The sequence below is a fragment of the Ceratotherium simum genome, chromosome 12, assembly GCF_057802395.1.
Source record: "Ceratotherium simum simum isolate JZ-2026a chromosome 12, ASM5780239v1, whole genome shotgun sequence".
Taxonomy (NCBI): domain Eukaryota; kingdom Metazoa; phylum Chordata; class Mammalia; order Perissodactyla; family Rhinocerotidae; genus Ceratotherium; species Ceratotherium simum.
Window position 1 is genome coordinate 34,693,130 of NC_141911.1, and position 25,369 is coordinate 34,718,498.

General features: G+C 37.8%; 1 protein-coding gene across 5 annotated transcripts in view; it reads left to right on the top strand.

Annotated features, from left to right (window-relative positions):
* Positions 1-25,369, top strand: part of SH3D19 (SH3 domain containing 19) — a 166,748-nt gene that overhangs the window by 127,884 nt on the left and 13,495 nt on the right. For 4 of the 5 annotated variants that reach the window (XM_087437539.1, XM_087437540.1, XM_087437542.1 and 1 more), the window contains 8 exons: positions 6,519-6,626; positions 10,359-10,471; positions 15,503-15,564; positions 16,922-17,186; positions 19,405-19,473; positions 19,639-19,779; positions 23,730-23,802; positions 24,785-24,915. In XM_087437539.1, coding sequence (XP_087293665.1) covers positions 6,519-6,626; positions 10,359-10,471; positions 15,503-15,564; positions 16,922-17,186; positions 19,405-19,473; positions 19,639-19,779; positions 23,730-23,802; positions 24,785-24,915 — 962 coding nt within the window. The remainder of the gene's footprint in view (positions 1-6,518; positions 6,627-10,358; positions 10,472-15,502; positions 15,565-16,921; positions 17,187-19,404; positions 19,474-19,638; positions 19,780-23,729; positions 23,803-24,784; positions 24,916-25,369) is intronic. The other variant, XM_087437541.1, reaches the window with a different exon arrangement.

Below are 25,369 nucleotides of genomic sequence, written 5' to 3' on the forward strand. Positions count from 1 at the left end.
CTTTGTGAAACCTTGCCTAATTGTCCTGGCATCAGCCAGAAACTGGGAGAGGAACACAGGAGAAAGGAGAGAAACTCACAGATGTCTTTCCTTTTCTTTTTCTTCCCTCAAAAATAAAGAAAATCTAATAAAATAGTTTTCATAAAATGAAGTTGCCATATTAATCTCAGGAAATGGAGATCAGAAAATACCAAAGCTATGAAAACATTGTAAAGATTAGAAAAATTATTAAAGGAAAACTCATAAAACAGGCAATTTAATATTGGATTCATTTCTTGGGTAGGATGCCTTCCAGGTTAATGTAATGGAGCTGAGAAGTATTAGCAATTCCTCTTCACACCTTTACAAATCATACCCAGTTGTCAAAAAAAGCAGAATGCTTCTGCTGTCAGCCCCATTACACAGACCAGAATAATAGTTTAGCAGCCAATTTTTGCTATTAACAGAACTCAAGGGAAAGAAATGACAGAAAAGCAAGCCACGGATGGTGAAACTAATTATGATGACAAGCATATTATTAGAGACAGGTAATGGGCAGAAAACTACATTATCATCAATGTTTCTCTCAACTCGGTAATGAAGACCATGTGGATATAGGTGTAATGGGGCCTGCTTGCTTGGCAGCAGGTGTAGAATAATTGGGTTGGTGTGAGGGGCTAGAAGGAGGGCAGAATAAATACTGCAAATAAAAGTAAAAAAAGATGCCATTGACTTTCCTTAGATTTGGATAGGAGATTCTTTTGGAGATGTTTTGTGTTTTTTCTGTAGAAGCAAAAGCAAACAGTCTGTGATAGAATTATGGCACTGCAGTTCTTAAGCCTTGCTGGATCACAGAACTCGGAGAATCTGATTAGGCTGTGAATCTTTCATCTCCCTTGAAAATAGCCCTTTAGCTCGTGTACACACAATTGGAGGTACAATTTCCAGAGCTTCAAGGGCCTATTCTTGGACACCAGATTAAGGACTTCTACCACAAAATATTGGAAATAACCTTCAATGGACTGCTTAAATAAATTATGGTACATCCTTACCATGGAGTATTGTGTGGTAATTAAGAAGGAGGCAGACCACCTATTATCTCCCACTATGGACCAACCTCCAAGATATTATTAGGTAAAAAATGCAAGGTACAGATAGTATTCGGGGTATTTTAGCTACTGTTGGTGTTGAAACACACACATACACACAACTATGCAATGCCTTTGGAAAGATGTATAAAAAGTTGGTAACAAAGGTTGTCTTTTACGAGGGAACTGAGTAGGCAGGAGAGGATGGGGGAACCTGGTTTTCAAAGCTGAACATAAGCAGAATTAGGATGAAAGGAACTGGGAGAGTTACATCTTGTCGTCCTGGCCACGGAAAGAGAGCCACCTCCCACACTGATCCTCAGCCTTTTGAGGAATAGAAATTTTAAAAATAGTAAAACATGATTTTTCTAAACAGTTATATTATTCAAGGTTACAAATAACAGCTAATTATTAGGAACAAAATGTGTCTAAGTTAGACAAATTCAAAAATATATATCTGCATTATCTCTTATTTAAATAAACCCGCCAAGGAATAGTATCCAAAAAAAAGAGTTTTTATTTTTCTGGTTACGTTATGGAAAATTTTATGGCCATTATTGCCTTGAAAAAGCAACTAAAGGGACCAAAATTTTCTCTTTTTTTCTGGTTATTTTTAAGTGATTTTTGTTTTAGTTTGTTTGGCAGGGATGTTATTTCAGCTTAATCTTGTGACTTTTTTCTTGTGATTGAATTTATTTTATTGGATTTTTTTTAGTTACAGAGTAACATATATTTGCTGTAACAAGTCAGACAATACATTTAGTAAAAGAAAAAAAAATGATCTCTCTCCAGTCCATCCAAATCCCCAGAGTAACCAATGTGAACAGTGTTGTATGTAGCCTTCTGTGCCTTTCGACATTCCAAACCAAAGCTTACAAACATGTACATGTGTTTTTCTTGCTTTTTTGAAAAATTTTTATCATACTATACCCATCACTCAGCAGCTTGCTTTTTTTATTTAACAGTTAGATTTATGGACATCTCTTCAGGCCAGTAGATCTAAGTCTAACTCCTTGTTTCCTTATAACTGTCTAATAGTCCTGGTATGAGTGTATCATCATTGATTCACCATTTCCCCTATTGATGGACATTCAGGTGGTTTCATTTGTTTTGAATTTTTTTGGCTTTTTTTTTTTTTTGCTACTACAAAAAATGCTGCAGTAAACAGTCTCATAAACATTTTCACTTCTACTGGTGCTTTTATTTCTGAAGACTGACTTTCCAAATATGGGACTTCTGGGTCAAAGCTTATGGACTTGAAACATTTTAATAGTACCGATGATCCAGTTTCCCACCTGGCAGTGCCTGGAGTTCCCAGACATGAGGTGCCATCCATGCTTTATATGTTGCCCACTTACATTTCTGTTGGAAAAAATACCCCTCTCATGAAAAGACGTAAAAAATAAACTCCATGCTGTGTAGCTAGACAGAGACTCGCACACGATCAAGATGAAAAACAGGCCTCCGGCTCCACCGTCTCACTGAAGTGATGCTGTTTGTCCTCCCCACTCATCTGCACACCTCGTCTGGATTATAGCCCGGGACAGCATGCAGACAGAGAGGCAGATGCCGAGCTCACTGACTCAGTGAGCACAGCTGGGGTAGGTCATTAAACAGACCCACTCCTGCCAAACAGCCCTCAGTGCTGGAACACTAAGAATTCCTCACTTCACTGTATTGAGAAAGAAATTTTTTTTCAAGAGACATGTATAGTAGAATAGTTGCACATGATCTGAGTGCCAATTATTAAAGAGTAGCTAACAATATTAAAAATAAAGACCATGAGGGTATTATGCATAGTGAAATAAGTCAGAGGGAGAAGGTCAAATACCGTATGATTTCCTTCATTAAGTAGTATAGTAGATAATAACAACAATAAACAAACACATAGAGACAGAGATTGGATTGGTGGTTACCAGAGGGGAAGGGGGGAGGGAGGAGGGCGAAAGGGATAATTCGGCACATGTGTGTGGTGATGGGTTGTAATTAGTATTTGGGTGGTGAACATGATGTAATCTATGCAGAAATAGAAGTATAATGAGGTACACCTGAAATTTATACAATGTTATAAACCAATGTTATTGCAATAAACAAAAAATTTTAAAAAATAAAAAAGACCAAAAAAGAGAAAGAGTGGATAGCTAGGACACTTTGAATACTTTGTATTTAAGTTGTATCTATGCTACTTCAATTTAAATCCTTCAGGTTTTAAAAAAAAAAAAGATGACTGGACCCTGTAATGCGACAGGTGAGATCTGCTGCACTGTGTGCGGCATTTGGGGCAGGGTTCCCTGTGGCCAGTCCTCCAACAGCAAGCACATTTGGAAGTGCCCAGCCCTTCAAGGGCACTGTTTGGCCTCTTTTCTCCTTTCCCTGCCCCCCTTATCTGTGCCCTCACTCCGGGAATGTGGGAGAGGATAGGTGGTATACTGGCCCAGAATTTAATATGAGTTGGGAAACAATGGAAGTCGTTCCATGCTCAAGATTTTCTTCCGCCTCCACACCCACTCAAAGAAATCAACTAAAAATGTGTACTAATAACCAGCAGATTATAGGCACGAAAAGCAGCTGTTAAAGCAGAATGCCAGTTGAAAGATAGAACACAGTGAACTACAATGATCAGCCTTAATCCTTTTCTTAAATTTTGGGTTCTTTTCCCAGCAGAAAACAGACCCTGAGAGAATGGGATATTACAACAAGATTGGAGGGAGGGAGGATGGTCAAGTTCCTGAACAATCAAGTCTCTGCAGCAGCTGGGGGAAGGAAGCTGGCTCCTTGGAGGTCAGTGGGTTCCAGTGAGGGCCAGGGAGGCAGAGCAGAGGCAATGGCAGGGGAGAGAGAGAATGAACAGAAAGGAAGGATACACACAGAGGAAAGATACTGTGTTTCTGTGTTTGAATAAAATGTATGCCAAGATTACATGGGGTCTTCAGATTCTTTTGTTTTAGCTAGCATTACTCAGAATAGATGAACCATTTGGGAGTTCAGATTCAGGTAATACTTGCAATAATGGGCTTTAATACAAGTGTACCTACCCCTTTTTATCCATTGGCACTGCTGTTTCCTAAAGACCAGATGTGTATTATTTAAGTTGGAAGAACTATCAGAATATGTAAAATGCAGTTGTTGGAAAGATGGTCATGGAGCTCTCCCCTCCCTCACCCCCTACACTTGTGTTTCATGCTGTAACCTGCTTCCCTTCTGCTCACACCTGCAGTTCCTCACCTTGCTCTACTTTTTCCTTTTTTCAATAGTATATCTCACCTTCTAATATACCACATGAATTACTTATCTATTATGTTTATTGTTTATTGTCTCCATCTGCCTGCTGGAATGTAAGTGCCATGAGGGCAGAGTTCTCTGCTTTCTTCGCTGAAGTATTCCCAGCGCCTAGAATAGTGTTTGATGTGTAGCAGGCACCCAATCAATAGTGAATGAACAAAAGTGAAAAGCAAATTACAAAGAAATGGATATAAAATTATCCTGTTTTTTGTTTTTCAAAATACCTACATAATAATACCTGTAATATAGGGGGAAAAATCTGTAGACAGATATACCAAATTTTAAATAATAATTATTACTGGAGGGATGGGATTAGAAGAGATTTCTATTACATGTTTCTTAGTGTTTCCCATTTTTACAATAAATATTACTTTTGAAGTAAAAAATGTTATAACAAAATAAGGAATTAAAGAATTTGGTTAGACCTGAAAGAAGGAGCTTTGTTTGTTTATTTGTTTTGTGGGGATATAGGTTACAGTGGAAGAAAGTTATATTATTACAAGAGCCTTTTCTTTAAATTTGGTATTGTTTTGATAATCTTGCATTGGTTTTTTAAACTTAGACAAGGCTTACCTGACTTGTGAGTTGATAGACAGGTTTCCCTAGAGGGGTCATCTAATTTTTTTTTCTCAGTAGCCTAATAATAATTATTTACCTAGCATGCCATCTGGGGGCTCTTCTTAGGTGGTAGATAATAAACTTAAAGTAGGATTGTACTTTACCATTGTATCTCCCCACCTAGCACTGTTACTGGCACGTAGTAGACATACTATGTGAGCAAGGGGCTAGTGAGTGAGTGATGCCTTTGGTGGGATATATGATTGTGGGGCCTGAGAGCTGGGTGGAAGGGAAGGGGAAGTATCAGGGAGCTAAAAGTCCTTCTTATCCTTAAAAGGATCCTGAAAAGAGCTGGTCAGCAAAAGGTGCTTACTGAACTGTAGCTTATAACAGGCAGAACGTGAATGCTGTTCATCATGGGAGCTGTGAAGTGCGTTGTTTTACAGGGAGTATCTCCCTACAGGCAAGATCCATAGAACAGGTGCAGAATTACTGCATATACTCATTCTGCCTCTTGTTGACTAAAGGCAAAGGCAGCCTCACGAGATCCTGTGTGCTGTAGAGAGTATTCATTATACAGCATTTTATTTTATTTTTGCTAATCTATTTATTTTTAGATTTCTCATCTTTTAAAAACTTTATGGTCATTTTTCCAAACTACTGAAAAGAGCATTTACACTAAAGAAAAAAAAAGACTTAGCACCGGCCCGGTGGCGCAGTGGTTAAGTTCTTGCCTTCCGCTTCGGTGGCCCAGGGTTCACCAGTTCGGATCCTGGGCGCGGAGCTACTCACCGCTCATCAAACCGTGCTGAGCCAGTGTCCCACATAGAAGAACTAGAAGGACCTACAATTAGGATATACAACTATGTATTGGGGGCTTTGGGGAGAAAAAAGAAAAAAAAAAGACATTTCTTTCATTCAAAATTTTGGTGGTTATGCTTTTGTTTAAAATACTTTCTCTAAGCACATACTGTCTATTTTAAATGAATCAATTAAGATGGAGAAGTGCCGAGTCGTATATCCTTGCCCCAAAATTAAATATTTGAAGGGAGATATCTTATTTTATTTCCATTTTTCTGTTTTTCATTTCCATGTTGCTGAAATGTAGTTAAACTACTAAATTCAAGGCTCTGCTGAGCACCCATCCTGTGCCGGGCACGATATGCGTAGGATGAGGGCCCTTAATGAGCCCGGTGCATAAGTTTTCCAGTCCAGGCACAGGAGGGTGGGGGAGAAGAGGTCTTCCTTACTGGGGGATCTGGGAGGCTTCACAGGGGAAAATTGGCTCCTTGTTTCAACTGCCCCTCATTTTCAGGCGGGCACTTATGAAATGATTGCATTCCCATGAAAGATAGCTTCTACATAATTCAAGATTGTCCTGGATCTCTGTCATCAGAGAGGAAGAAAAGCCGTATGAATTATTTACAGAGCACCAAGTTATTTCCTTTCATGAGCTCCGACTTTGTTTTTGTCTCTGCAAACTGAGATTTTGTTTATCCGTGAATAGTTTTCCCTGGGGCATGAAAAATATGGCTCTTTAATTATGAATGAGGTTTTTTGTTTGAGTCCGTGTTAACTAAAACACACAAAACAAACTGTGTTTTTCATTAGATCCCTTTCAGCTCCCCACAAAAACAGAACCAACAAAAGAACGAGCAGTTCAACCAGCGCCCACCAGGAAGCCCACTGTGATTCGAATTCCAGCCAAACCAGGAAAATGTAAGCACTTCTCTGCCTTCTTTATTTGCTTCTCCGAGAGCCTGGGGGAAATATATGCTAATTTATCAATGACTGCTTTTGAAATTATGTGTAATTGGCTATTTGTTATTATTCATAGTCAAGGACATTTAAAACCAAGTTGTTTTTTCACAATTCTTTAGACAATTACTACAGTAAATTTGGATTTCAGTTGTCTTTAGGCAGAGAGAATAGAGGGAGACTGAAGCTCAGAACAATTGTAGTATCCTATGTTAGTGCCTCTAGCAAAGATGGTAGGAAAATAATTGAAACTAATAGCAGATCAAGTTGTATATGTCTGTCAGGAATATATTATTTCAATCAGCATAATCTACATATCGCTATGTGTGAATTGTGTAAGGAGCAGTAACCAAAAGTTATAGAAACATATAACAATGTATAAAAATATTTTTTAAATTAGTGTAACACTACATTTTTATGTACTTCTTGACTTGATTTTTTTAATGGAACAATAAATGAAATTTTGTAAGCTTTAATAAGTTCTGCAAAGAAATCTGATATTTATTGTAAGAAAGAAGCCAAGAGGGCCAGAACTATTTATTTTAGACCCCAGACATACTTTTATTAAAAAGTATGTGTAAAAGCCTGTGTGTATGTGCCTGCGCATGCACATACAATGGGTTCCGAAGCAGTTCCTGGCATTGCTTGGAGTCATCACACAGCTTTCTTCGTGAGCCTCTGCTTTCATTTCATTCAGTGCCTTTGCATGGCCCAGAGGCATCCTTGCTTTTGTCTAACAAGAGATTCCGCCGTTCCATTCCTCCTAAGAGCAGAGCAAGTGTCCCAGTCCTTCACCTGTAGCATCCCAGGGTTGTATTGCAGGCATACCCTGGAATGCCATGGAACTCCTTTAGTTTAGGGGTTTGGTTTCTCTACAAAATACTACCCAGAAGGATCATATTGGTTTTAGTTTCTTGATGGTTTTGTTGTTAACTGATGGCCCTAAGCCGAGTAACAAGAAGATTGAACTGAGTTGCTATGAAGAATGAGAAGGAGAAAAAATCAAGGGTACCAAATTCTGGTGGGTTCTAGCTTCTTAGGAGGTTATATGGTTGTATTTTGACATCATTATATAGCCGAAAAATCAGTAAAATGGTAGCGCATTGGGTTGTTTGCCTGCTTGCTGTTACCCTGTTAAATGTATTCTGGATTTTAACAGGCATGGTGAGATATAATGATAATAAATATTGCCTGAAGCTCATGTGGGTTTTAAGTAATACAACTTTTATATTTAAATTTGTTCTTCTGTTGTGTCAGGGTCCCCAAGACCCTCAGGTTTGGTGATTTGCTGGGAGGACTCACAGGACTTAGCATATAGTTGTGTTCACGGCTGTGATTTATTACAGCAAAAATATACAAAGAAAAATCAGCAAAGGGAAAAGGTGCATAGGGCGAAGTCTGGAGGAAATCTGGCACAAACTTCTAGGAGTCCTTTCCCAGTAGGGCCACACAGGGAGGACTTAACTTCCCCAGGAACCAGTTGTGACAACATGTGTGAAATGTTGTCAACCAGGGAAGCTCATTAGAGACTCAACCTGCAGGCTTTTTATTGGGGGCTGGTCACATAGGCACCTCTAGGAACTTTGGCACGTGCCAAAATTCCAGATACCCAGAAGGTATCTGGGTGTTCAGCAGGTGTTCAGCATAAGCCGTATTCTTTTGTTTTATGCCAGCAAGGACCAGCCTTGTAAGCAGGCCTTTCTAAGGATAAGCAGTCTCAGACCTGCTATATCTACTCTTTTCTGCACACTTATAAATTGTATTAATAGTCCTGAAATCTAAAAAGGATATATTGAGGAAGCACCTTATTTATTATCCTGACAAAGCTTCAGGAACTATTAGAAAGTTGAATTCTATATATACTACTACATGTGAGAGAAATGAAGTGCCCGTTTCTAGAAAGTTATTTCTATTTATATAAAAAACCCGTTCCCCAGAATTTTATTATTACAATTATTAAGCAATGCATATATGCTGTAGAGAAAAAAAAGTAAGACTGTTGGTGTCTGAAGAACTTGGAATGGACAAAGGAAGAAAGGCACAGCTTTGTGGTACAAAACTCTCTGCTTTTCTTTGAACCTGTCAGCTCCTTCACCTCGGGACTTGTTTCTTCTCACTAGGATGTCCTTTCTAAGATATCTGCATAGCTCCCTCCTTCACCATTCCTTCAAATCTTTGCTCAAATACCACTTTTCTCATTGAGACCGCCACTGACCGCATTATTTGAAATTGGAAATCTCCACCTCCCACACACACCCACACCAGATAATCCCTATGTCCCTTCCTGCCAGTAAACTACCTCCTCTCTACTTTCATATTATTATTACTTTGTAGCCGTAATTGTTTGTCATGACAGTATTATATCCTAAATGTTTCATATTTCCTTGTAAGAATAAGGAAACTGTAGCACAGAGAAAGTCTTCAGGATGGGGGCTGAGTTGGAATGTTCCTGCATGTGTCTTAATTCCCAGAGCAGCCCTGCCTCACTAAGAATGCTTGCCTGTCTGTAAATCATTGTTTTCCTAGTAGCTGGCCTGGGTATTTTCCTCCTTTTGAGAGTGATTTCCTGTCTGTGGATAAAACAGGAACCTGACAAATCATCCTCTTGTTATAAGTTTTTCCTGTGAAATGGAAGCAGAGAGTGTTCATTTGAAAGAATGAGAAAAATTCCCATCTCCTTTAAATGCCTAAACCAGTGTGTAAAATGTGGCTTTAGCCTCTTTTAGTATGCTACAGTCATCCTCTCTCCAAGTGTTTTTGCACACAGATTTTAATTAGCTGACACTAATTAAATCTAGTCATCTATGGGGATTTTTTTGTTTTTTTTAAAGTAAGTTGGGGGTGCACTATTACTGAGTTAAGGATACAAAGATATTGTTTGTTAAATTGAGGGCAATTAAGCCCATTAATCTGGAGCTAATGAATTAGAAAACACATTTAATTATTTGGATGGGGGAAGGTTGGAGACACTACCTATTAAGCAGCAGCATGCCTTACTAATTACAATGCCTTATTATTATTACAATGAGCCCAGGCTTTTGGGTTCAAAACCTTGGATCTGACAATTACTAGCATTAAGACCTTGGATAATTCATTTATTTTCTTCTCAGCTTCATCTGTTAAAGGAGTAGGATATTTCTTCTCAGTTTCTTCATCTGTAAAATGGGTAGGATATTATCTAGCACCGTAGTGCTGTCCAGTAGGACTTTCTGCAAAGATGGAAATGTTCAATGTGGTAATCACTAGCCACACGTGGCTATGGAGCACTTGAAATGTGGCTAGTGCAACTGAGGAACTGAAATTTTAATTTTGTTTAATTTTAATTAATTGCGATGTAAGTTTAGATTGCCATATGTGGCTACTAGCTAGCGGACTGTGCGGATCTGGCACATAGATAGATGTTGATTGGAGAAATGTATATAAATAAAGTGCCTGGCACATAGAAGGTTCTCAAAAATGCTGGCTGCTGTTGTAATTATTTAGTATTACTTTTACTCTCTATAAAACATTCAGTAAAATTAACTGATGTCTACTAACCCATCAGTGGGAACTCTTTCTCATTTGCTTAGCTGTCCATTTTTTGTGTGGATCTTTTATGATAGCCCTTTTCCTAAGGAACCAAGCTGCAATCATTTCATCCTTTGGAATCCCCAAAGACCAGAAATTATTGATGAATTACTGCTATTTTTCTAGGTTTACATGAGGATCCACAAAGCCCACCTCCTCTCCCTACTGAAAAACCTATTGGAAACACTCACAGTACAGTATCTGGAAAACTCAGTAATGTGGACAGAACTAGAAACTTGGTAAGTGGTTATTATAGACTGTCTTAGGTCGAAGACCAAGCTATGCACTAATTTTAAATACTCAACTTATCTTCATTATTTTACTATTGGTCAGATTAAAAAATACTTTTATTACAAACCAATTTCTAAGACCCATATACTTATTTAATGTGATATTCAATATTTTAAAAATCCCTATAGAACAAAAGAATTTGGCCAATCCGTTGTACTTCATCATAAAGTAATTTGTCCTATACTGATCTAATAGCATTGTCTTTTAAATGGCACTAATAATGAGGAAGTTATTAAAATCTCTAAAAACCTTTAATATTTGTCAAAATAGATTTGGTTCAGTTGTCAGTTTTTATTTAAAATACCCAATTAGTGATGCAATTTTAAGATAATTACTATAAGAATTTGTTCATCTGAAATTTAGGGAAAAAATTTTTTTTTAGTTTAAAAGATAGTGCTTTGCCGTGTACTTGTTAACAGATGGTGGTCAAAGAGTTTTAAATATATATGTATTAAATATATATATATATTTAATTTCAATCTCAATACCATCCTTTTTGAAATTCCCATATGATAGAGTATCTTTAAGGTTTGTTTCAAAAGAAATCAATTCTTAAAGTCTTTGAACCAAATTTTCAGTTTAAATTTCATAATAGTTTTACATTGTGCATTAACTATGCTTTTTATACATGCAAACTCATCTAATCATCTAGTGAAGAGAAATTTCTTTGAAGGAGACATTAACTTGAATTAGCCAATATCAAGTTAATGAGATTTTCCTGTAAGCTGAATTAACATTTAGTGATCACTTGCATTTTCAAAGTACTTGGTAATAAATGTTTTATTAAAACTGGGCCAAGAAAGCCCAAAAGAAGATGATAGGGCCCCTACCATATGTTGTTGAATAGGAAAATCCCAAATTTCCATGGAGGAAAAGTTACTTGAGAAGGTTACTGGCTTCCACTCTAAGGGGTTGTAAAAGAGAGTGAGAGGATGATGAGTAGGCATCCATATCGTTCATTAAGTCATGTAATGGGCTTTGTAAACCATAAAGCTCTATTAACATGTTAGGTATTATTACATTTGGTATTAAGCAGTCCACAAAGCAACTCCTACGTTTTAGAAAAACAAGAAAAGGAAGTTAAAATAAACTAAACTATTTGGAGAGGTATTATATTCATAATTGTTTGTACCTCACACGAACAGCATGAGAAAAATCCTTTCCTGCACTGTTTACAAACGGGGGGGGGGGGGGTCGTGGTCAAAGCCTTCTGTGCTGTACTGTAAAAAATACACACCATAATAGACACACTGGGCCTGAAGGAAGAAGAGATGCGAAACAGACCACAAGTTAAATGATTTGGCTGAAGTCACACATACAGATTTCCAGGGCCAGAAAGTCAAATCTACGCCTGAGAAATTCCTTTTGTTTGAGAATTACAATTACTGAATGAATTTTAGACCAGAGGCATAAAGGCTTCAGGTGTGGGCGAGGATCTCTAGAAAGAATATTTCACCAGGGTAATGACCCATGAGGATAGGCGTGGTCTTTGCCAACTGTGTCTTCTGATGAGGCACAGGACAAAAACCCTCTACTATTTCTCCTGCCTTGAGTGCTGGGGAACTTTCCATCTCAGGACAAGATGGCTGTAGTTGTGAAATCTCATTTTCTTTGCTTAAACGATGAAGAATATCAGGAGCCACTGGAGCCATTCTGTCAGCAGGAGTAGACACTTTTGTGTGCCCTGTTGCCCACCATGGGAACCCAGGAATCCCAAAGCCAGGCAAGGAGGCTGCCAGGCAGTGCAAGAGGAGAGTTGGGAGACACTGCCCAGTATGTAAGAGGAATCAAAGCTATAGCACAGAAGATGGGTAATGAATTCAGGACATAAGAAGGTGGTACCAGTTCTTGGAGAAAGAAGAGAAAAAACATCTGTAGAGGCTGCTCAGACAAGAATGTGGTCTTGGAAGAAATATCTGTCTTGTGAAAATGCAGCAAAAAACTGAGGAATTATTTTGAAATTAGAATATAAGAAACCATTCCAAAGCAGATGAACAAAAAGATGGCATCTGCAGGGACAGTACAAGCAGAAAAACCAGCTTCACCAGGAACTAAAATCTCATCCAAACACATCAAAAGCCAAAGTTCAGGGATGTCAGAGCTAGAGAAAAACTACAAAAAGGAGATGCAGAGAGGCTCCAGTTATGTGTGGAATATTGAAGAGGGGGAAATCCCTAATCAATGGTCTTCCAAAGACTGTCGGCAGAGCCTGTGCACAAACCTGAACTTGAACAAACGCTAAGACAGTTGCTTCTGCAGGAACCAATCCCCTGTTCTCAATATTTGAAGTGTGTCAGATACAGCAGTGCCTTCCAGAACGTGCCTAACATTCCTGACAGATTTGAGTATACTGCCTTTCTTTTTCTGATTTAAAATTTTCTCATTGTAGAAAATTGAGAAATTAAAAAGATATTTAAGATTCCTCATAAGAATAACACCACCCAGAGAAAACTACAGCTAATATTTGGTACAAGATTAGGATTATATGCTATGTATCTATTAAAGTACGTCATCTAGGCCAACAGACACATGAGAAGATGTTCAAAATCACTAACTATCAGGGAAATGCAAATCAAAACTACAATGAGATATCACCTCACGCCCGTCAGAATGGCTATAATTAACAAGACAGGAAACAACATGTGTTGGAGAGGATGTGGAGAGAAGGGAACTCTCATACACTGCTGGTGGGAGTGCAAACTGGTGCAGCCACTATGGAAAACAGTATGGAGATTCCTCAAAAAATCAAGGATAGAACTACCATATGATCCAGCTATTCCACTGCTGGGTATTTATCCAAAGAACTTGAAAACACCAATGCATAAAGATACATGCACCCTTGTGTTCATTGCAGCATTATTCACAATAGCCAAGACTTGGAAGCAACCTAAGTGCCCATCAAGGGACGAATGGATAAAGAAGATGTGGTATATATACACAATGGAATACTACTCAGCCATAAGAAACGATGAAATCCAGGCATTTGTGACAACATGGATGGACATTGAGGGTATTATGCAAAGTGAAATAAGTCAGAGGGAGAAGGTCAAATACCATATGATTTCCTTCATTAAGTAGTAGATAATAACAACAATAAACAAACACATAGAGACAGAGATTGGATTGGTGGTTACCAGAGGGGAAGGGGGGAGGGAGGAGGGTGAAAGGGATAATTCGGTACATGTGTGTGGTGATGGGTTGTAATTAGTATTTGGGTGGTGAACATGATGTAATCTATGCAGAAATAGAAGTATAATGATGTACACCTGAAATTTTTACAATGTTATGAACCAATGTTACTTCAATAAACAAAAAATTAAAAAAAAAAAGTACGTCATCTATTATTTTCCATGTCAAATTTATACATCTATATTTTTAAAATTGCCCTTAATTATTAAGGTATCTAACAACTATCATTTTGAGAAAAGCAGTAAAAGTTCCCACCTAGAGTGTTTTTCTGTTTGTTTGTTTTAATTTTAGAGGTGGCCAAAGAAATAATTGAGTTTTTCAAGTATCATAGCAGTATTTGTCAGGGGGAAATATAGGCAGCAGCATTATTTATAAGGCATGGATTATAGTCTGGAATATTGCAGGGTTTATGAGCTGGTGACTTGCCTCACTACATTAACTGAACTCATTAGTGAAACCAAGTTTTAAGGGCAAGCTTAATTTGTTTTTAAAAATGGGATTTTTAAAACATTGAAACATATTTAAATGATCACAGTTATTGGCAATCAATCATCTGGTATTTAAGGAAAAGTTGTAAACATTCAGTTTGAATTAAAAACCATGGAAGTGAGTTTTAAGTCATTTATAAGATGAGGAGGGAAACAGTCTGAATTAGCCCAGAGATTCCCAAGCTATAGTTAAACTTCCTTTACAAAAAAAAAGGCAGTGTAATTTTACAGGGCTAGCATTTTTTCCTTTTATGAGGTCTTGGAGAAATATTATTTTCTGGATGTCAGTGTTGGCAGCTTAGAAAGTAGAACGGTGAGAAAAAGAGACACAATCAGAATTAAAAGAATTTGATGAGAACTTTTCCTTAAAAAAACAGAAGTTTTGGCTTTGAGATCCTTTAACTTCTCACTCAACAGAGAATCTGAAAATATTTTCCATGTATTATACTTATTTCCCAATCCTTGGCCTATAACATGTTCGGAAAACCTATTTAAAAGGCACAGTTTGAATCTCTTCCCCTAGAGAAATCTTCCTATTGGCCTCCACACTTCCAATTTCTCTCATCCACTGTTAGGCTAAAACATTCCAACTCTGCCAATCTTTTGTTTTTCATATTATGCCCCTTTACTCTTTCCTACAAAACTCTTCTCAGCACATCTAACCCCTTTTCTGTAGTGGTACAAGCTCTCTGCTTTCTTGGGCCTCTTCTAATCCTCTTCACATGCCTTCTTTTCAGGCCATCCCTTAAGCTTCTTTTATGTTCCCACCTCCTTCTGGTTCAAAACCCACTGCACAATGTATAAACCATCCAGTGATGAGAGATCTGCCCCTTCTAAGCAAAACAAACTAATCACCACCTCGCTTATTATATGTTTAAACTTAGCAGCAGTGCATATCTTACATGTTGTTGTAGGATAAGTAAAGGCCATGTATTTTTTTAATTCCCTACCTTGCCTGCTTAAATTGCTACTGTGTAACCTATCATGATTTAAACATAATCCTTAATACCTCATGAATCTGCTGGGTGTATAACCATGCAGTGAAATTGGTTGGGCTGTGGTCCACAACAGCAGACCCCCTGGTCTCCTCCTCTCTGTTTTCACTTGTTTTAGGACATGGACAGTTTAGGTAGGAACAAGTAATGAGTTAATATTGCTTAATACTAAAAACTCTTAAGCTGCTTTCTGTAACTCAGCTACATTTCCACTTATAGATCCAGCCAAAAAGTTGTCCATAATTCCTCTTGACAACCTCTTGTTTCAGATTAACCTTAACTAAAAAGCATTCTCTGATACTTGCAGGAATCTGACCACACTGGTCAAACAGGAGGTTCTGTGCGAGGACCCCCAAGGTTGCCACCAAGGTAAGTAAGTGGGAAAACTTTTAAAAAGTAAGTTAGAGAAAAACTAATGACTCAGAGACTGGACTCTATTTTCTGTCACCAAAACTGAGTGTTGTTGGCCTTAGATCTTCTTTTAGAAATACATTAAACTCAGAAATTCATCCAGGCTGCCAGCCTACTGTCTGCTTCTGACAGAAGGTTGTAGGAATCTCTGCTGCTTTCTTTTAACACAATCCAAAAACTCACAGAGCACAAATATAGATCTCTATTACTTTTCCTCAGACAAATGAACAAGACTCCTTTCTCAACCTAAAACAACTCCACTTCTGGCATGAATACACACACTCGCTCTCTCTTTCTCTCTCTGTCTTTCCCCGTCATGAGAAACCAGCCTGGTTTTTGGCATTTCCAAAGGGAGACAGGCTTTGTAAGCTCAGAGGTGACCTGCCCTCCTGAGTTCCAGGGGTTTTTGAACAAAAAGCTGTGATGCTATCAAAAGACGTTACTAGGTTGGAAATTATTTTTATCATAGGGATTAAGGAAAGGCTTTCAGATTTTTTTTTTGTAAAGAATGCACTCTCTCTCTTTTTTTTTTTTTGAGGAAAATTGGCCCTGAGCTAACATCTGTTGCCAATCTTCTCCCCTTTTCCCTTTTTTCTCCCCAAAGCCCCAGTAGATAGTTGTATATCATAGTTGTACATCCTTCTAGTTGCTCTATGTGGGATGCCGCCTCAGCATGGCTTGATGAGTGGTGAGTGGGTCCGTGCCCAGGATCCAAACCAGCAAACCCCGGGCCGCTGAAGCAGAGTGCGAGAACTTAACCGCTACACCACCAGGCCGGCCCCAAGGCTTTCAGATTAATAGTTGTCCTATCCCATTTTCAGAACTTGCTTTCTTTATATTAACATAAATTAGAGTTTTAATAATAATTCCTATAACATGAATATCAGGGGAGTTTGATGTTCCTTTTCTAATCATGTATAAGCCCCCATCACGTATACCTGATGTCTTATTATAATTTTTTCATCTCAGACTTTGGTAGAAAGTGCTTAGTTTTCTGAAACAGTCATGCTGTGTTTAAGAGCAAATGGGGCCTTAGAGAGCTCATGATAGTAAATGCTTGTTTGTCTTGAACAAATGAATCTCTAGTGCAAGATAAGAGGAAGCTGGAACATCATGGCATTTCCTCTAATAATATAATGTTTAATGCAGCAGTCATTTGTTCAAAAAGAGCATACCCTGCATGTTTCAGTAAATTGTATTACACTAGCAGAAAGCTCTGTGTGTGTGTATGTGTGTGTGTGTGTGTGTGAGAAAGGACAAAACAGATCCTAATATTGATCAAACATTGACTCACAGCTACCGCATTGACTTTCAGACCTGCAAATGGAAAAATCATACCAGCTCGACAGCCTCCTCCCAAAGGAGCCCCTGAGAGACCACCTCCCCCCAAACTTTCTGCAACCAGAACATCAAATAAAAAACTACCTTTTAATCGGTCTTCTTCTGACATGGATCTTCAGAAAAAACAAAGTAACTTGGCATCTGGACTCTCAAAAGCCAAGAGTCAAGTCTTTAAAAATCAAGATCCGGTGCTGCCCCCTCGCCCCAAACCAGGACACCCTCTCTACAGGAAATACATGGTAAATTTAGCTTTTAAAAATGTTTGTGGTCAAGAGGTTTGTCCTAAAGTATATATAAGATCCATTATTCCTTAGAAAAAGGCGATAAGACAAATGTGGAATTACCCCTTCACACTAGGAGTGCTTTAGATAAGTAGGTGATAATAAAACCTAGATCTTTAAAGTAGGGTTTCATTATTAGGAGAAATATAGGAAAAGGAAGCAGGACAGACAGGATTGTGACTTGCTGTCTGGCTTGACCAAACAGAAACTCTGAAAAACCTGACCCAGTAGATCTACTGATGGGAGTAACTCTGACAGATATTATAGTTTATATCTTAATATAGTTTATATTTTATAGCTACCTTGCCCACAGAAGGTATGAAGTAGAAAGTTCTTATTAAGATGGATGGTTTTTCCCTCATTTTTCCCCTTTGTAAAACTAAAGAAATTTTCATCGATAATTGGGATGTTAATTTTGTTCTCTTTGAATGTTTTTGTCATCGTATGACCTTAAACCTTTGTCTCCATTTCCCACATTTGAAAACAGAGTTGATCTGCTCTCTCTACTTTGGTCAGGTTAACATGATAAAATCTAGAACAAATAAAAATGATAAGGAGAGCAGGACTGTTTGCAGTTTTAAAACAGTTGTATAACAGTAGCTCTTAATAAGAACAGTAATTAATAATTTTATATCATTCTACATTTCCATCACTGAGCCAGAAATTTTCACTTTAAGCCATTTAGGATTTTTTAAGATGTCTCTCCTAAGAGAAGGGTGTAAACAGATAAGGAGGAGGTAGTATATTCATGTATATACATATTCATTTAAACTGATGAAATTTTAATTGCTAAAACCCAATTTTTTGGGATATGTTACTTAAAAATAGTAAATAAATAAATACAATAGCTGATGTGTTGAGTACTTATTATGATCCAGGCATTGTTCAAAGCACTTTATATATATTAAATAACTCATTTATTCCTCACACCAACCCTGTGAGGTTGATATTATCTCTATTATACAAATGAGGAAGATAAGACACAGAGAGATTAAGTAACTGGTCCAGGGTCACAAAGCCAGTTAGAGTCAAGATTTGAACACAGATCAGCGGGCTCTGAGTCCATGCTCTTAACCATTAAGCCAAACTATGAAAATAGTGCTACTAGTTGTAAAGTCTCTACTTGCTTTGGCTGTTCCATGGTAAGAGCCTTATTCAGGGGAACCAGATTTTGCTTATGGTTCTAATCATAGCTGTATAATGTCAATAACGCATTTGAATAACTCAAAGAAATTAATAAAATCAAAATGATGGTATGTTAGAGTACTATGTTATAAAATAATTCCTTAAATCTCTCGTTTTTTCCATGGCTACCCTACCATTAAATTGCTAACCAGGAATCTGGGTACATTGGGAGCCCTGAGACTCTGACAGATGTTGGGAAGCAGCACCGCTCAACCCAGCCTTACAGGGCCACACCCTTGCACTCTGCATCTTTGATCCTGAGTGATCAGAGGGCCCAGGCAGCCTCCCTTTCCTTGTTGGAAGTGAGCTTGTGTGATCACATTTCCTGGGTATGCCTTTTATGTTGTATGGGCCCTCTGACCTGCACTCATCAGCCAAAATTTACTAAGGCAGCGAACAGAGTCCCCTGGCCAGGCTGGGGTATGGATGTAAAAGCCATTCTAAGATCAGACAGAGCTGAGTTGATCAGGAAGGGACTGCGATCAGGCAGTGAAATGGGTTTGAGTAGATGCTTGGTGTCAGAGAGACTCTAGGAGAAGATGCAATTCAAGGCAAATGGAAGCAGTCAGACAAGCACTACAGAGGAGGCACCAGTGCCCTATCAGCCTTTAGAAGGCAGCCATCGAGAACCCTGAATTAAAGACGTGTCTGATGGGCTGTGAGGTCAGGTGCTGAGTATTTATCCCTCAGATGCTCAGGAGGCTTAGTGGATCTTCTATAGAATAGAACTTCCTGGTTGTGGTTCTTAAAGGGAACTTTAGGCCACACTCAGCCATTGTAGTCCTGTGGGCTCAAGTACACACCCCTGAGGACTTTAGTATCCATGAGTGATGGCAGGTCCCACTCGATCCAGAGCTTGAGGAAGCCAAGTAGAGAATTTAACTGCTGGAGAAGTTGCACTTTAGGCACACATGCCAAATCCCCAAATGACCAGCAATTTATGAGGAGGTAATTTGATTGTGAATAATCCTTTTATTGGTTTACATTTAAGCTGTCTGTGCCTCATGGAATTGCCAGTGAAGACATTGTCTCACACAATCCTGGAGAACTCTCTTGCAAGGTGAAGTAGAGCTCTTTCTTTACTGACTAATGCAAAAAATTGCTGGTCTCTGTTACCACTTTACACATTGTTAAATGCTTTGGGCTCCAAAGATTAAAATGTGAAAAAAGTAATAATGTTTTATTAAATAATAATTGCTTCAGAGAGTGGTATTGTACCTTACAGCGTGGGGACGTACTTGTGATGCTGAAGCAGGCGGAAAATAATTACTTGGAATGCCAAAAGGGAGAAGATACTGGCAGAGTTCACCTGTCTCAGTTAAAGATTATCACCCCACTTGATGAACATCTTAGAAGCAGACCAAACGTAAGGAATTAATATTGTACAGCCCTCATATCACACACGGCAGCACATTTCATACGACTATTAATTATCTCTCATCCTCAGGTTTTTATTAGCACATTTATTTTAACCAGAGTAAAAATTACAATTGCGTTTTATTCCACTTTAAGAATAAATTACGTCCAAGAGACTTGCCACTGCCACACTAATCACTGTGATACAGTGTGACTACCATGTGTTTTGCCTTCTTCATATCGTGCTGACTTATAGCAACCAGAGCTCTGTCATTAATTTTCAACTGTGAGAGCTGTTTATTTTTGAAATAAGGTAAACATGTTTACCAAAGTACCAGAGATTAGTTTCCTAGTTGAATGGATAATTATTTTAAAGGGGACCCTATAAATGCTAAGTCTGACATAAAAAAGCACTTCCCTTTAAGATTTAAGCTTAGTATAAACCTCATTTCTCTGATCATAGCTCATAAAATAATGAAATAAAATGTAATCCAACAACCTGAAGTCACAATTTAGGCCTAACAAATTTGTAGAGCCTGGGAGAATACAATGATTATCGAAGGTCGTTTATTTGGCAAGAAAAAGGCCATTGAACAATTTATAGAGGTATATTTTTAAAAGAACTTCTTAAGTTATCCAGTTAAATTCTCACTATCTATCAGTTAATGTACTAAACATGAAATATAATACTCACCAAACATTTAACCCAAAGAAAGTATTTGGTTTACCATTCATCCTAGTTTTCATAATCTAGTCCAATTCTTTCTTTTTAGAAGGCTTTTTATCTTCTGAAGTTTGCTGAGAAACTAAACATTAGTATTTTGGAGAGCAGAGAAGATATATGTTAAGCTAGTTGTAGCTGGGATACTGAGAATTCTAACTTTAGTCCACACAGGGCAAGTTCTTCCAATACTCATTTTCCTCTTGTTTTGATACAGCATTATCCATCTGTCACAGCTGTCCTTCCTCTGTCGGAACACACTGATGGGTAACAATGGGAGTTGTACTGCCAAAAAGCTTCCCTTGATGAAAAATAGAAGCTATTAATTAGTTAATTAATTATTCTAAATTAATTAGCTAATTATTAATTCAAAAAATTAGAAGATATTCTTTTATAACAATCCAAAGTTTTTTCCACTTTAGACGTTACCTTACTCATCTTGTACCATAGACTTGCAGAGAGTTGACCTCCGATGGCCAACTTCTGGTGATACCAAAATGAAGCCTCCTTTAGGCTTCTGGGTTCATGGCTAGCATTACATTTTTTAGACAAATAAAACTTACCTATTTGAAAGCCTGGTTTTAAGGTAAAGATTTCTAAAAATGTCTACCCATATCGTAGTAAACAGAAAATATTGGACGTTATCGGTTGAGGTTGAATCTGTCAGATCATGGGAGAAGTGGGAGATTGTTACCTAGTGCATGGTTGTGAGCACAGATTTGGGTTTCAGGGAGTTGGTTTCAGTTCACCTTCCACCACCTTAGGGGGTTATTTAACCTCTCTAATGTTCATTTTTTTAATGTGTAAAATAGGTATGATAATTCCTCACAAAGTTGTTTTTAGAATTGATTTATCATGTGATTCTATTTATGTAAAAGTCTAGAATAAGTAAATCCAGAAAGTAGATTAGTGGTTGCCTAGGGCTGGGGGGAGGGTGAATGGGAAGTGACTGCTAATGGGTAGGGGCTTTCTTTTGGGAGTGATAAAAATGTTCTAAACTTAGATTGTGGTGATGGTTGCACAATTCTGTAAATATACTAAAACTGTGTATACTTTAAATGGGTGAGTTTTGTGGCAAGTGAATTATATCTCAAAGATGTTTATTAAATTAAATGAGCTAATTAATGCATATATGGTGTTTAATACAGTAGCGCATAGTGAGCGAACAGTGAATATTAGCTATTCTTATGACTCATTTTTATTAGCAATTATAGTCATGTTAGAAAGAGCTTTGAAATATATGAGATTTACCTACCAAGACACCCACCCTAATGGTGTGGTCTAAGTTGTACTGACCCCTTGTGGCTAACCTTGTTTAGCCTGTTCCTCTTGCTCTTCATCTGCCAGGCCAGGTTGATGAGCAGCGTTGCCAGGATATCCATGCATTGAAGGCAGAGAAAGGAAACTAATTGGGAGATGCAAGTTACCGTCCAAGCTCTTCTCCCCTCTCGGGCTTGGTTATGTTTAGATCATTGGTCCATTTGGAGATTCATGTTTGTGTTTGGTGTGGGGTAGGCCTCTGACTACATTTTTTCCAAATGGATAGCCATCTAGCCTAACACTATTTATTGAATAGTCATTCCTTTTTCCACAGATGTAAATCAGAAAAAAATGAAAACCACACATATAATAAATTATGTAAATAATAATTTTTAAAAGCCCCTCTAGACTTAAAATATCTTACAATTCCTTTCCACAATCCCTGAAATTCCCATCATGCTCATTTATTTAGGGAAAGCACTGGGAAGCCTATAAGAGAATGTCAGTGTTACTTTGGTAAGCTACTATAGTAAGCTGCTATTAGCCATTACTGTCTTGACCTAAATTAGTATTTTATTTTACCTAACTTGAGAGAATGCAGCATGCCTCCACAGGCACATTTTGGTTGAAAGTGCAGGTGATATTCAGAAAAGATCTGAGCAAAGAGGCTGCTGGGTTGGAAATGGAGAAAGCGGGCCATTATCCACAGTACAGTCTGATCAACCTGGCGCATCATGGCCAGAAAGGGGTAGAGGAATAAAAGTGTGGGGATACCCCTAAGGGGACAAGAGTCATTGAAGGAGATAAAGAGACCAGAAAGGGCACAAAAATCTGCCTTCATTTATTTCACAAGTTTGCCAGTGTTGAAGAGTTTTTAAGTTGTAATTCCAAATAATACCCTTCAGTCAGATTTTATGATGCTCATGATGTGAATAAGGCTGTCTGTTCACATAAAGAAACTAAGATTAACAACTGCTTGTCAATAAGAAAAGGTCACTCGGGGCCGACCTGGTGGCGCAGCAGTTAAGTACGCATGCCCCGCTTTGGCAGCCTGGGGTTCGCGGGTTCAGATCCCGGGCGCACAGCGACGCACCACTCGTCAAGCCACGCTGTGGCGGCATCCCATATAAAGTAGAGGAAGATGGGCACGGGTGTTAGCCCAGGGCCAATCTTCCTCAGCAAAAAACGGAGGATTGGCATTGGATGTTAGCTCAGGGCTGATCTTCCTCACAAAAAAAAAAAAAGAAAGAAAAGGTCACTCTTCAACTTTATCCTCTCCTTCAGCCAATCAAGGCAGTTGGCTAGATGGATAGAGAATATTGAATTCTCTTTACTAATTTACTTAGAATTACTGTTGAATAAACCATTCAGATTAAATAGAAAATTCAAGCCAGGTGTTGGAGGTAGCGTCAGTTTTCAAATTAGAGAAAGCATTCAGTTAAGTGGTAATAAATGAAATGGATTTTACTTTTTGTGAATTATACTTTTGTGGAAGTCATTAGCTCTTTTCATTACAAAAAGCAAGAGCATAAATTGCAGGCCTTTCTTCTTTTCCTGTCTTAATGAAGACACAACTTTAAAGGCTCTGTTCTTAAGGTTTAGTCCTGATCACAGTTTAAGGAAAAAGCAACCCATGTTAGGTAAAGAGATCCATAACAACTATTTCAGGGTAGAATAGGTACTGGTTAAAAAAAAAGAAAAGTTAAGTAATTCCCTTTTGTTTTACTCTCTTGGTTAAAAAAAAATGCTAGAAGACGTTATAATTGAGAGTTATTTCTCTCCTCCCTTGGCAAGGACACATGCCTTTTCAACTTGATAATGATTCCCTTGTTTGGCTCAACTCTGTGGTTTGCATCTTGTACTCATAATGTAGTTGTGTCAAGAGGACTCTAATGAGGAAAAAAAAATGGTCTCAGAGTAAATAATAAATCCAGCATCCATCCTGCACGCATCATTCACAGCCCTGTTTTCCCCCTAAGGATCCAAGCCATGCTCAGAAGCCTGTTGACAGTAATGCTCCTCATGCTGTCGTTCTTCATGATTTTCCAGCAGGTAAGGACATAAATAATAAAGTAGTAGAGCCTTAGGATCCAGGAGCAGGTGTCCTCCTTGGGTTAACCTCTCCAGGACATCCTTTTTCATTTTCTGTGCCAACAGAGTCCTGGACTGGAGAGGTCATCTTATCGTTCACCCCACCTTCAGGAAGAGTCGATTGTACCCAATCATTCCAGAAAGCTTAGCTGCACACTCATGCCTTTGAAACTCCCCATGAGAGAGAGAGAATTAGTTTCCCTTACAAATGAACAAATAGCAAATTACCTACCAGTTGCAGACTTTTTAACTCTTTCAAAACAGTGGATACCAATTAACAATTATAATAAAATTAATTCTAATTTAGTAAGTGAAGTTCTTTTCTCCTAAGAGTTGTAAAGCCTAAACACATAGCTCAGCTAGTACTTATGAAATGAAAATATAAATTTTTTGTAATCAATTTTTGCACACCTTTTATATCCAAAGAAAATAGCCCCCTAATTTATTTATAATCTCTTTTTATCCACTTGGTAGACTGATTTTTATTTCAGTATGAGTAAATTTACTTGCTAAAGAGCTGTAGCACTCCCTTAGTTAATATTTTGAGATTGAAATGATTTTTAAGCATGACTGAGAATAATAAGAATATTATACCATGTCTATAAAACTCTCTTATTGTTCAATATATATTCAGCAAAGAGTTCGTATTGGCACAGTAGGAATCATTGCCCAGCACAATATTTTGGTTTTTTTTAACCATTTCCTATCAGTTAATGCATGGTAAATACATCTAATTTGGTCTTAAAAGAAGAAGCTCATAACAACAATATCAAAAAAAAAGAATATATTTTTTAACTCAATTTGATTAGTGTAATTTGTTCACAGAATCAGTAGAACATACTCTCTCAGTGGGGAGAACTAAATGCTACTTTGTCAACTGCTGCTTTAATCAAATCTGCAACCAGGGTAATTCATCATTCATAATTATAATTTTATATTACAGAGCAGGTTGATGATTTGAACCTCACTTCTGGAGAAATTGTTTATCTCCTGGAAAAAATAGATACAGATTGGTACAGAGGGAAATGTAGAAACCAGACTGGCATATTTCCTGCCAACTACGTCAAAGTAATTGTAAGTAGATTGTGCTTGTTTAAATTGGTCATATATTCAGTGGGTTCTATGTAGCTTGTAGTTTGGAGAAAATAACTGGAAGGAAGCCTAGATTCTTGGGTTCTAGTTCTCTCTCTTCCATGGATTCATTTGGTGTTTGGAGAATTCCAAAAATAAAAGTTTGTTAAACTAAATAATGGTTAATTATTATATTATGGAGTATTAGAACTTAATGCCTGAAAGCTATCTGAAATCCTAAAGTGAACAACTACTACAGGTTAACTGGTGAAGCCACTATTCTTAGAGGGTTGCTAAGCACTTAAGGATATATGTTAATTCTTTGAAACATTAAGAATTGAATGGTACTATATTGTCCTGAAGGAGTGTTCTCTGAGGTTATGGTACCACTTCTTTTCTTTGGAGTGCATTTCATTTTTGGTTTTTTTCATCCTTTCCATTCCTGTTTATTTCCATC